Source organism: Scyliorhinus canicula, chromosome 4 (genome assembly GCF_902713615.1).
Source record: "Scyliorhinus canicula chromosome 4, sScyCan1.1, whole genome shotgun sequence".
Lineage (NCBI taxonomy): Eukaryota > Metazoa > Chordata > Chondrichthyes > Carcharhiniformes > Scyliorhinidae > Scyliorhinus > Scyliorhinus canicula.
The window spans coordinates 52,975,755-52,989,804 of NC_052149.1; the positions used below are offsets into that span (position 1 = coordinate 52,975,755).

The 14,050-nt window shown below is 44.7% G+C and overlaps 1 protein-coding gene across 5 annotated transcripts in view; it reads right to left on the bottom strand.

The window, feature by feature from the left end:
* osbpl9 (oxysterol binding protein-like 9) overlaps nucleotides 1-14,050 on the bottom strand; it is a 291,865-nt gene that overhangs the window by 78,316 nt on the left and 199,499 nt on the right. For all 5 annotated transcript variants that reach the window (XM_038794259.1, XM_038794260.1, XM_038794261.1 and 2 more), the window contains 2 exons: nucleotides 4,993-5,022; nucleotides 4,819-4,869 (listed from right to left, as the gene is read on the bottom strand). In XM_038794259.1, coding sequence (XP_038650187.1) covers nucleotides 4,819-4,869; nucleotides 4,993-5,022 — 81 coding nt within the window. The remainder of the gene's footprint in view (nucleotides 1-4,818; nucleotides 4,870-4,992; nucleotides 5,023-14,050) is intronic.

Genomic DNA, 14,050 nt, shown 5'->3' on the forward strand with positions numbered 1-14,050 from the left:
CACTGTTTGTCGATGTACTATTTGTCAATGTACTCTGTTGATTATTCTTTTTGTCTACTGTGTACGTACTGTGTACGTTCCCTTGGCCGCAGAAAAATGCTTTTCACTGTACTTCAGTACATGTGACAATAAATCAAATCAAAAAACATTTTGATTCCTTCCCTTTTTGAATCACATTGACAGATTTCCAATCCTTTGGCACAGCTCCAGAATCTAAGGAATTTTGAAAAATGGCGACCAATGCATTCACAATTTCTGTAGCTCCCTCTTGGGTGCAAACCATCAGGTCCAGGGGATTTGTCAGCTTTTAAAGCCATTAGTTTGCATCAAACTAATTCTCTGATGATGGTGACTATATTTGAATCCTAATGCTGCAGCTCGAGATCTCTTGCCCTTCATTATTCCGTGTCATTTCATAATCCTCCCCCTTCAGGCCTGCAAATATTGACAGTGAGTTGAGACATCTACTGAGCCTTTTCAAATACTTTTGGAATTTTTATTCCCCGACTATAATCGCTCCTTTCAATTGTCCCCACTACATGCCCCCATCATGTACTGCAAGGGCCTGGTTTAGCACAGGGCGAAATAGCTGGCTTTTAAAGCAGACCAGGGCAGGCCAGCAGCGCGGGTGCAATTCCCGTACCAGCCTCCCTGAATAGGCGCCGGATATGTGGCAACTAGGGGCTTTTCACAGTAACTTCATTTGAAGCCTACTTGTGACAATAAGCGATTTTCATTTCCTTTCATTTCTGCATTCATTCAAAGCTACACTGAAGCTATGCTAATGATGTTTAAAAGTCCACGATAGTAATTGCTGTCTAAATTTTACCAATGATGTGAAACCTTATGCACCCAATTCTGGATTGTTTGCTGTGTGTCTATTATCTCTCATAGATGGAAGGATGTCAAAAAAGGACTCATGCACCTAAAACATTGTCTAGGTGGTGAACACATTCAAGCAGTCTTACTTAGTTTGAGATAAAGCCAATTTCCACAATTATTTCCTGCAATGGTAAAGACCTCCATACCCAATTATTTATTTATTTATTAAAATAAATTTAGATTAGCCAATTATTTTTTCCAATTAAGGGGCAATTTAGCGTGGCCAATCCACCTACTCTGCACATTTTTGGGTTGTGGGGGCAAAACCCACGCAGACACGGGGAGAATGTGCAAACTCCACACGGACAGTGACCCAGAGCCGGGATCGAACCTGGGACCTCAGCGCCGTGAGGCGGTTGTGCTAACCACTAGGCCACCGTGCTGCCCTTCCATACCCAATTATTACCGTCAGTATCCTCCTTCATCCTACATTGAAACTTCCACTTGATTGGTATCCCTATCAGTGAACTGAGCATACCCCTGGCACCAACCATGCAATGCCCCACCACACACACACACCTACACTGCCAGTATCAGCACACCTTAGAACTAGGACCTGTATCACTATTCCTGCATAAATGCTAGGTCACAAGCTTGGAATTATATTTAACACTATTCAAGACAATGGTCCATTACCACTTTCTCAGGAAAACCAAAACAAAAGTTACAAACAAGCAGCAATCATTTCCAGAACAACATTTTTAAAAAGAACAATACACAACAGCACTGCCAGAAGAACCCTTGTACATATAGAGGTGCAAATTTAGTTCGAAAATCTATATATACATCCGTCAGCCAATATTCCACATCTTACCTTTGAGCTCCTGCCAGTATTCAACCTGCACTTAGATGAAAGTATGGTGGTGCAAAGCTAGCTAAGCTGACTGCCATAATGTAATTATATATTGTTACATATATAATTAGTATAGTCCTGCATCTTCACAAGTGGTAGGATGCCACTCCAACAATACTGAATTATTCTCTTGCAAATTATCAATATAAAATTTCATCCAATCCCATCAAAAATAGCTGCCATCAAAAATTAGGAGCGTTTTGCTCGTCTATGCTCAGAATGAAGAATTATTTTAGGAAGAATATACAAGGTAGAAAGCTGCAGAAAAATAGTCTATGAATGAGCACCAAATAGAAAATATGCCAATCTCATTCTGACAGATCATGGAATTCGTCTCCTGTAGGAAATGGGAATTCATAATTTCTCGAAGCCAAGCTAAAATAAAAGAGTTTAAAATTTATGGATCTAATGTTAACCACTCAAGATAAAATCAGATGGAACTAGTGCTCATGTCACTGGCAGGTGGAGGAGGGGTGTGGATGGTGTGTCCATGTTGGGAGAAAGAAGCCACTGCAGTATTTGGCTCATACATACATAAGCAGCTTAATGCATCAAAATGGAATACCAAATAGGATTTCAAATTAGGGCTATACAATCACACTTGCATTGATTAAAATACTGTTTCACTTTGAGCAACACAGCTTCAAAGAGTTCAAAAGGAACTTCTACAGGGCAAAACAAAAACAAGCAGGTAGTATGAAGCTGTAATTGAGTTTTGTAAACATCTGGTCATGACAGGATACCAGGCATTGAATTTAAGCTGTATTGAATATAACCAATTGTGCAATATTCATACATATGTAAAAAAATATTAGTAAAGCAGAAGCAACCAATGGAGAGAAATTGTCATGAAATAAACATACTATCCAGCTCTAATAAGCCATATTACACATATATATATTAGAAAGCTCTACTAGATAATGTTAAATAATGAGATTATGCTATTTAAATTTACAATTATTATTCTCTTCTTAAATCTTTTGGACAACTGTTAGATCCCAGTTCCAAAACAAATTTAAAAAATTATAATCAGTCAACAATTTTAAATTAACATAAATAATACAGCAAAGTGAGAATTAAGCGCAAAATCAAGCAAATTGCAATTAAAAGCAGTAGACTGTATTAATAGCACTGAATTCTCCATTTACTAGCCATATATCTATTGTTCAAGGTCACTGTCAAGGCCATGATTGTCTTCTCAGAATAACATGTCAACTTAAGCTGGACAGTGCCTCTGCAAAACAGCTCAGATGGCTACGGGTCAGGTGCACCAAAATTACAAAGCACTCCCAAAGCAGTTATCCATTTCCTTAAAAACCTTCTAATGGCTCTCCAGAGCTGCTGCTCTAGATATATTTGTTTTAAAATAAAATCCCAATAATTTTGTACTGTTGTTTCCTTGAAATAATGACAATTCTGAATTGATACATAAAACAAGCATGGTAGCATTTTATATTATCCTTTGCCACAAGACCAGTGTTCCCTCTTAAGCTGTGCACCTGATCGGCTGTGCAAATATCTATCAAATGCACACTTGACTATAACAGCCGCACAAATCCTGATAGTTAAATGGTGTTTACTGCCCACAAGCAAATAGCTGGTATACCTTCCCATGACAGAAAATTAATGGAAGACAGCCAAGCCTGACATGATTAATCAAGTCCTAACAACTGTCAAAATTCACTCGTGGAAGTTTTTGGTGCCCGAAGCTATGTCAGCACTTATCTTCCAATGACCCTCTAACTTACAGCTCTTCTCGTTTCCTCCCTCTCATCGCCCTATTCCAGAACGGAAGCAGTAAGCTGGAAGGGAGGCCATGAGTCGGGAGGTTGGTTAAAAGAATTAGCAATTTAAGAGACCGTAAGATATTAAGAATTAGTAAGTTTTTTTAATAGAATTTACAGTGCAGAAGGAGGCCATTTGGCCCATCGAGTCTGCACCGGCTCTTGGAAAGAGCACCTTACCCAACACCACACCTTCACCCTATCCCCATAACCCAGTAACCCCACCCAACACTAACGGCAATTTTGGACACTAAGGGCAATTTAGCATGGCCAATCCATCTATCCTGCGCATCTTTGGACTGTGGGAGGAAACCGGAGCACCCGGAGGAAACCCACGCACACACAGGGAGAATGTGCACACTCGGCACAGACAGTGACCCAAGCCAGGAATCGAACCTGGGACCCTGGAGCTGTGAAGCGATTGTGCTAACCACTATGCTACCGTGCTGCCCTTAAGTTATTAAGAGTTAGTGAGTTAGCAAGTTATTCAGAGTTAGCAAGAGGACTTTGGGGCCAGCTACTACTGATCTAAGTATTCTGCTGCAGGTTTTATAATATTATTAAAGGAAAATTGATACCAAAGCCATTCAACACATTAAAAATATAAGGGTAGTTCTGGAGAGTTTGCTAAAATTTTTTGATTCCAAACAGAATTAAGTGCTTTCCAATCCTCTTCCTTCATGGTTGAGTGAAGTGCTCAGCGAGGAACTAACAGCACTTCAACTCAGTTCAAAGTGGTCCAGGAGATGCCAATCAAAGATTGATGTTTATAAATTTTGTGGTTACTTTCTCAGTTGACCACTTCAAAGTTACTCAACCATGAAGGGAGATGAATGGAACAATGCGGACAGCTGGGAGTGGGGAAGCTGTCACTCACAGCCTAGTAAAATCAATATCGAAGAGAAATGAATGAATGGCTTGCAGATTAAAGATCTGAGGGGTTTAAATTCAGCTGACCGATTCTCTCTTTCCAGGAATTATGTATTGCCCAGGTAAGTGTTAAAGCAGTGATTTGTTTCACTGCCTCTGTCTGTACTCCTCTCTAGCTTCCAGAGATCACTCTTCTGGAGGGTTTCCTGACAGGGATCACTCTTCTGGGAGGTAATCATTGAACCAGCACTGAACAACAAATACTTGCAAGTTCACATTTTACAATCATCTTCATAATGTTGCGATGCTAAATAATTATGTTACTCTAGTAAATTGAGAGGCATTTCAAATAAAAAAAACCTTAGTGCACTCAGTCAGGTGTAAAAACAAAGCACATGAAGATAATTGTGCCATTAGCTGATACCTTACCTTGGCAATCTGCAGTAACACTATGCAGTGTTTAATTGATTCAACCATGCTCTGAAAAATAAAAATAGTGCAAAATCTGCAATGTTCAGAAGTATTTTTTTAAATTTAAGACAAATTTGCTGTACTAAGTTAGCTTTAATTACCAGATGAGTCAATAACAACACGGTCACTTACATTTGTCACTTCTTTGAGGCTTTCAACTTTCTACAACAAAAAAAGGAAGAAAATCGTAAATAAACAGCAAATTTAACATTTCATTTCATCATTGGCAGGCATCATTTACTGTAATGATGTGTTAAATTGGAGACTATTACATTTACTTTGTTTTTATCACTTGTTTTTGTCAAGATGTCCTGTATAGAATATTAATCTGTAATTTCATCAGCTGGTCATATATAACTAGACCTTTCTTAAAAAAGGCATTTCTGGACTTCAGATGGTGTAATGTAGGGGAAAACGTGCATGAGGTGGCCACTACTGGAAAACTGAACTTTTGCCGTTTTTCTTGGTGCCACAAATTGTTTATGCCTCAAAACTTGTGTTAGCTTTTAGGGTAGAGACTCTCTTTACTGAAATGCCCAGAAACAAGGATAAGAAAGTTTGAGTAGAAACTCATCGACGGAGTCTGAGATTTCTCAGGGTGCAATGGCATGTAAGATGGCAGAGTCAGGTTCTTTCTCTCCGACCACTCCACTAACGGCTAAGGTCCTCATCAATATCTGGCAAGAGAGTTTGAGAAGCACCAACAAATTGTGTTGGAAGAGCTTCCCTGAGCCCATTCCTGAGACTCTGGGAAAGACTAACGAGATCACCAAAGTTCCAGAAGCCATGGTCAAGGTACGGAGGCAGCTTTATCAGTCCATAGTGATCAGATTGCCGCACTGGAGTCTGATCGGACTTCAATAGTTGATACAAATCACAGAGCCAAGTTGAATGACCTGGAAAACAGGTCCCGGAGGCAGAACCTCCGGAATATGGAATGGCCGTGTTCGTCAAAATGGTAGGTGAGGGTGAATCTGCATCCGCACAATGGCCAGGTCCATTGCTCACTTTGGCCGAAGCCCCAATCTGAAGATCCACCACGTGCAGTGATTGAGAGATTTCATAGATATAAGGAAAAAGAGAGCCCCTTCCCCCAGTACTATCCCCTGCCAGACCTGCGACGCTCCCAGTGCCTTACCCATAGATAATAGCCCGAATTCCATCTGCAATCTTTGCCATTCCTTAAGCAGCCCCTCCTCCGGGGCACCTGCATATCTCCCGTTCACCTGCAGGATTTCCTCAACTAGCCTTTCCATCACCGCCCACTCTGCCTTCTTGTAACCGAATCAAAATAACCCCCCCCCCCCACCCACCACTGCCTTCAGCGCCTCCCAAACCGTACCTGCCAAAATCTCCCCCGTATCATTAATCTCTACATAACCCCGGATGCCAATTGCTCTATAGCAGTGGGAAACGTGGGCACCCCTGCCTCGTCCCCCGATGTAACCTGAAATAGTCTGATCTCACCCGATTCGTCCACACACTCGCCACCGGTGCCTGACATAACAACCGGACTCGGTTCACAAAACCCTGCTCAAACCCAAACCATCCAAGGGCCTACCATTAGTATGCCCACTCCATCCAATCAAAGGCCTTCTCTACCTCTCGCCCCTCGGGAGGCATCATGATCACATTGAGTAACCTCCTAATGTTGGTTGCCAGGTGCCTCCCCTTAACGAACCCCATCTGGTCCTCCCTTATTACCCCTGGGACACAGTCTTCAATCCTCGTGGCCAAGATCTTCGGCAGTAGTTTGGCATCTATATTTAACAAGGAGTTCGGTCTATACGACCCACATTTTTCCGGATCCTTATCTCGCTTTAAAATGAGGGAGATCGACACCTGTGACAACTTCGGGGGGTGTAGTCCCAGCTCCTTTGCCTCATTGTGGGCCCTTATCAACAGCGATCCCAACACTCCTGCGAACTTCTTGTAGAATTCCACCGATTGCACTTACCCGATTGCATCGCCCCCCAGTCCCTCCACTACTTCTACCAGCCAATTGGGGCCCCCAGGCCCTCCATCAACTCTCAGGAACTCCAACCTTTCCAGAAACCGCCTCATCCCTCTTCCCCAACTGGGGGTTTCGACTAGTACTATTCACTACAAAAGTCCCTAACATCCCGTTAACCCCAGCCGGGTCCAAGACCGTATTTCCACCTGTGTCCTTCACTTTCCCAATCTCTCTTGCCGCCTCTTGCTTCCTCAACTGGTGCGCTAACATCCTGCTTGCATTCTCCCTATACTCAAACATCGCCCCTCTCACTCTTCTCAACTGCCCCACCGCCTTACCCGTAGATAATAGCCCAAATTACATCTGCAACCGCTCCTCTGGGGCATCTGCATATCTCCTGCTCACCTGCAGGAATTCCTCCACTAGCCTTTCTATATCCGCCCGCTCCGCTTCTCCGAATGGGACCGAATCAAAGTAAATTCCCCAGCCTGCCTTCAATGCCTCCCAAACCGTACCTGCCGAAACCTCCCCCGTATCATTAATCTCTACACAACCCCGGATGACCTTCCTTACCCGCTCGCATGCCTCTTCCTCCACCAACAGACCCACATCCAGCCTCCAATGCGGGCGCTAGGCACCCCCTTTGTTCACTCGTATATCCACCCACTAACCCACTACTGCCGAATACCCGGTATCAACCACCCCTGCCGACAATGTCTTGTCAAACACAAACAAGTCTATTCGGGAGTACACGTGCACATGGGAGTAAAATGAAAATTCTTTCTCCCCCCCCCCCCTTCTTTCTCTCTCTTCCCCCCCCCCCCCCCTCTTTCTCTCTCTTCCCCCCCCCCCCCCCCCCCCCCCCCCCCCGGCCATTCAATCATTGCACGTTCCACGTGATCAGCCTGGTCCGGGGGGCCTCCCCCCACTGATCAACCATAGTTGGCCAATCTCCAGCCCACGTCCCGCAGCTCCTCAGGCCCGCTCTCGGGCACCCACCGTCATTGATCCTCCTCCCCTTACACTTTAAAAGACCTACCCCTGTCAGCAGAGCGTTCCTGCCTCCCCCCAGCCTAGACAGATCCCCTAGCAACAACCCCTGCCCCATCCCCCCACTAACCTTCTGCGCACCCCCCACTGCGCTTTCATGAACTAGCCCGCCCAGCTAGTCCGGCAGCCCCCACCAATGGCACCAACATTCTACCCCCAACTGATTCCCCTCCCCCCAGCTCAAACATCATACTAGTGCAAACAACAAACAACCCCATCCCAAGCTCAATCGAAGATATCAACCCCCCATCTTCCAACAAATAACAAAAACAAACCTGAAGCTGAAAAAATGGCTCCAAACATTTATTAAAACAGAGTCTGCTCCTTCATTCCCCTCCGGTAGGCCCACAATCCTGATATTCTGCCTGCGCGATCGGTTTTCAACTTTTTCCTGGAGCCGCCTCTGCTGATCTCACATCAGCCCATCTCTGCTGCCCTCGAGACGAACTGCTCCTCATGCTCCCCACCTCCTCCTCCATCTTCTGAACCTGCGCCGCCAGCTTCGTCTCCACGTGGTCAACCACCGCCTTAATCGAATCCACCGCCCGGGCCAGGCGTTCTCCTTGCGTTGCTGGGTGAATTTCTCGTTCAGGAAGCCCACCAGCTGCTCGGTTGACCAGCAAGCTGGCAGGACCACTCCCTGCCCCTCCGCCATCTCCATGTCCGTCGCAGGCACCGCTCCAACTCGTACAGTCTGATCCCCCCTTTTGCGACCGCTTCTGGCCCTCATGTCCATACACCAGTGGATCAAGCTCTTCCACTTACTCTCCTACACCTTTTTGCCTCCTCACATCCACCCATTAACCGGGGAACGGTCCGATCAAACCGCCACAAGCGGGAGCCACCAAATGTGTGACCACTCGCACCATGAAGTGCGGGACGTGTTTGTTAAAAAGCATAAGTTGGATGAGGTATAATGTCAGGGTATGTTGTATTGTCTGTATTGATTGCTCTTGTTTTTTTTTTTAAACTTGTTCTTTATATTAATATATGCTTTCCTTTACATTTTTGAAAAAGAAAGAAAAGAAAAGTTGTTTGGCCGATATTTAGTCGTTGTTGGGGCGTGTAAATTAAATGACGTTTTGGTAGTCTTTTATTCTATTTATTTTTCCTTTTCTCCAGTGGGAGTCTCCCTGCTGACTCAGGAGTTAGTTAGTTAATGGGAATGATTTCAGAGGGTTTGTTGCAGCTCATTGGAGTGGGTTTTTTTTTAAAAAGAAAACGAGCTTGAATGCCTCATGGAGCTAAGGTCCCAGGTTTGATCCCGGCTCTGGGTCACTGTCCGTATGGAATTTGCACATTCTCCCCATGTTTGCGTGGATTTCACCCCCATAACCCAAAGATGTGCAGGGTAGGTGGATTGGCCACGCTAAATTACACCTATAATTGGAAAAGATTAATTGGGTATTCTAAATCTATTTTAAAAACCGAGCTTAGAGTTTTTGTTTTGTTTTTGTTAAAATGTAGCTTTTCGTTCTATTCTATTTGTGGAGGGGGATTGTTTGGCTTGCTCTTGCTTGCTTTAAGGGGTGGGCACATTCAATGGTGATGGCATTGCTGGGGGCGGGGGCTAATTTGCTGACGCCATCTGTTGTTTTTCCTTTGGCCAGTCCTTGGTTTGGCGGCCATCTTGGGTGGATTTATTTTGCTTTACCTTGAGGGTCAAGGACTAGTGCAGGCTGCCCACTTGAGGGTCAGGGATCAGATCAGGCTGTGAAAGGGGTGGGTGAGGTAGGTTTATCATTCTGGTTTTGATGGCAGGGCCAGGGGTACAGTGATTTTAATTAACAAATGAGTTCAGTTTTCTTCCTCCAAGATTATAGCCGACTTCAATGGTTGATACGTTATTGTTTGTGGTTCCCTGCTGAGCACCCCAGTTGTTATGGTCAGCATTTATGCCCCCAACTGGGATGTTACAAATTTCTTTAACACCTGTGGGCTTCCCTTCCTAATTTTAGGAGGGGACCCGAATTGTGTTTTGGACCCTATCTAAATCCCTGGTTCCATTGGGGAGGGCCTGGGCTTTATCAGAGGTTCAATAACCAGTGGGCATTGATTTAAGCAAATGGGCAGGAGATTTAAAGGGAATTAGAGGACAGCCATTTTCACTCAGAGGGTGGTGGGGTCCTGGCCACGGGTCGCTGTCCGTGTGGAGTTTGCACATTCTCCCCATGTCTGTGTGGGTCTCACCCTCACAACCCAAACATTTGCAGGTTAGGTGGATTGGCCATGCTAAATTGCCCCTTAATTTGAAAAAAAAAGAGTTGGTCACTCTAAATTTTTAATAAAACAAGAGGGTGGTGGGAATCTGGAACTCACTGCTTGGAATATGGGGGAACCCTCAAAACATTTAAGAAACATTGAGATGAGCACTTGATACATCACAGCATATAAATCTGGAAAATGGGATTAGGACAGGTGCTTGATGGTCAGTGCAGACATGATGGGCTGTGCTCTAAGAAGCAATGACTGATGATTTGCCTTAGGAGTTGTTAACAACACACAACTGATGCAGCTGAGGTATGAAGTGAAGGAATATTTAGCAGAATTTCCAGAAGAATGCAATCCTACTCACAGACGACGGATGAGTCCATCCAGGCTACGAGTACAGCCATATCTCTGGAGTGTGTGCAGTTTTCTTCATGGAGAGATGGTCTACCTCTATGGAGAGCCTAATCCAGCAGGACACTCAGTGGATCTCACAGATACTTGCAAAGCTGCATGCCATCGTTTGTCCATAAAGCCAATGCAGCAGTGGCCAGGAAGAGGGAAAGAGGTGCCTGGATTCTCCAATATAGTAATCATAATCTTTATTGTCACAAGTAGGCTGACATCAACACTGCAATGGAGTTACTGTGAAAAGGCCCTAGTCACCACACTCCGGCGCCTGTTCGGGTACACAGAGGGAGAATTCAGACTACCTAATTCCCCTAACAGCACGTCTTTTGGGACTTGGGGGGGGAGGAAACCGGAGCATCTGGAGGAAACCTACGCAGACACAGGGAGAATGTGCAGACACCACACAAACAGTGACCCATGCCAGGAATTGAATCTGGGACCCTGGAGTTGTGAAGCAACAGTGCGACCCACTGTGCCACTCACATGTCCTTGACCATTTTAGGTTAGCAGGGATGTGCGTGCAAGGGAGAAAAAGTGGGTGGGTTCTGCTTTTGAAGGCTCCTCTCTAGGTGCTCTTGATATCAACAGCAGCTCCTTGGCCCCACTGCCAGTGACTAGTGCCTTCAGGAGTTTTGACAATAGAGGCGTAACATACGGCCTGGCAGCCCGAGAATGGCTACCAACATCATTCCAAGCCACAGGAAAGTCTGATCAGCAATCTGCCTCAAAGAAGCAATCATAAGAGTGTTAAGAAAAGTACCTACTTCGGGGTTTCAGACCAGCCAGATCTATTCCTGGGGAGGAGGGCGGACGCCCTTGCCTTTGCCTCCCTGATCGCCCGCCGTAGAATCCTGTTTGGCTGGCGGTCAGCAGCACCGCCCAGAGCTGCAGACTGGCTGTCCGACCTCTCAGAATCTCTCCAAATGGAGAAAATCAAATTCGGCATCCGAGGGTCGGACGACGGCTTCCACAGAACGTGGGAGCCATTCATGCAACTGTTCCGGGACCTGTTTGTGGCCAACGTACAAGAAGAAGAATAGTCGGGTGGCCAAGAATCAGGGGAAAATGGACGGGAATCGGGGGAGGGGGTTACGGGCTCGTTATGGGGGTTTGCTGGCAAGCCAAGGCCCAAAACCAAACTATAAATAAATGCCTATAAACATGTGCCTCGGCCATATTGGGGAATGTAAAATATGTATGCTGGCTAAAGGGGGCGGCCATAATTGTTGTTATGAAGATGCTTACCTGTAAATATTCATGTTAAATTTTTGTGTTTTCTTTTTTTTTTCTCTCTAATAATTTGTAATTTGTGATATATAAAATATGAAAACTCAATAAAAAACATTTATAAAAAAAAAGAAAAGTACCTAGCTACGCTCGTGTTTCATGGATGTATAAAATATTTAGATAATAAGCCTAGTTTCTGTCTTGCGGCTCAATAAATCTTGCGTTCACTGTTGCTGCTCCTCATTCCAGTTCTTGCTGCCTTATGAGATCTCATCATGAGGCAGTGATGGTCTAATCTGCATCCATTTAGCTCCTCCTTCCTGCCATTCCAATTCCGAGTTGTGCTCAGTTAGTTAGTCTCAGCTAGAGAAATGCTATGGATACCATACCTACCTTCAGCATCCTTGGAATAAGGAGTGAAAATCAGCCAATAATTCTAACAAGCTTTCTGCTTTAGTGAATCATTAGGGTACGTGGAATTCCAGAAAGCGTTCATCAAGGTACCTCACAAAAGGTTAAGTCATAAGATAAGAGCCCATGGTGTTGGAGACAATACACTGACATGGATAGAGAGCACAGAGCTGTGTTATTGCGTCTTGACACAGGATCACAGTCTGAGCAAGGAGCTGTGTTAGTTAGTGTGTCATGGTTAGCACAGTTGCTGCACAGTGCAAGGGACCTGGGTTCGATGCACAGCTTTGGTCACTGTGCCGAGTCTGCATGTTCTCCCAGTGTCTGCGTGGATTTCCTCCGGGTGCACCGGTTTCCTCCCACAATTCCCAAATGACGCGTTTGTTAGGTTAATTGGATATTCTGAATTCTCCCTCAGTGTACCCGAACAGGTTCCAGAGTGTGGCGAATAGAGGATTTTCACAGTAACTTAATTGCAGTGTTAATGTGAGCCTACTTGTGACACTGATAAAGATTATTAGAGAACTGGCTAATGGGCAGGAAACAACGAGAGAGGATAAGGTTTTCTTTTTTAGGCTAGCGACCTGTAACCTGTGGAGCTCCACGAGGATGGGTGCTGGGACAGCAATGATTTACAATTTATATTGATGACTTGGGAGGAAGGAAGCGAATATACTGTAGCCAGATTTGCAGGTGATGCAAAAATAGGTGGAAAGGCAAGTTGTGAGAGGGATACAAACATTTTGCAAAGAGATATGGATAGGTTAGTAAGTGGGCAAAAAGTTGGCAAATGGACTATAATGTTGGAAAATGTGAAGTTGTTCATTTTGGAAGGGAGAACAAGAGAACAGAGTATTATTTAAATGGAGAAAAACTGCAGAAAGCTGCAACACAAAGGGCCTTGGGGGTACCTTGTGTATGAAATACATAAAGCTAGCACACAGGTGCAGCAGGTAATCAGGGAGGATAATGGAATGTTGGTCCTTATTTCCAGGGGATTGGAGTACTGTATAAGAATAGGGAAGTCTTGCTGCAACTACACAAGACACTGGTTAGAGCACATCTGGAGTATGGAGAGCAGTTTTGGTCCCCTTATTTAAGGGAAGATATTATTTCATTGGAGGCAGTTCAGAGGAGGTTCACTTAAGATGGTCCCCAATATGGCAGGATTGTCTTATAAGCAAAGTTTAAATAGGTTGGGGCTCTACTCATTGGAATTTAGAAGCACGAGAGGTGATCTCATAGAAACATACAGGATTTTTAAGGAGCACAGGGTAAATGCTGAGAGGATGTTTTCCCTCATGGGAGCGTCTAGGACCAGAGGGTATAGTGTCAGAATAAAGGGGTGTCAGTTTAAGACGGAGATGAGGAGGAATTATTTCTCTCAGAGTTGAGAGTCTTTGGAACTCCTTGCCACAGAGAGCTGCAGGGGCACAATTTTTGTGTATATTTAAGGCTGAGACAGATGGATTCTTGATCAGTAAGGGAATCAAGGGTTACGGGGAAAGGGCAGGAAAGTGGATGTAATGAACATTGGATCCGATTGAATGGCAGAGAAGGCTTGAGGGGCCGAATGGCTTACTCCTGTTCCTATTTCTCATGGATGGGTTTGGCTGCTCAAAAAAGACACTGACCATCACTGTCAAATTAACACTTGAGGATTGTATGAGGCGCGGAATCTTTGGAACCATAATCAAGAATGTAGTCAACCAGGGCAACATGGTGGCGCAGTGGTTAGCACTGCTGCCTCACGGTGCTGAGCTCCCAGGTTAGATCCCGGCTCTGGGTCACTGTCCGTGTGGAGTTAGCACATTCTCTTCGTGTTCGCCTGGGTTTCACCCCCACAACCCAAAGATGTGCAGGCTAAATGGATTGGCTAGGTTAAAATTGCTCGTAATTGGAAAAATAAGTTGGGTACTCTAAATTTAT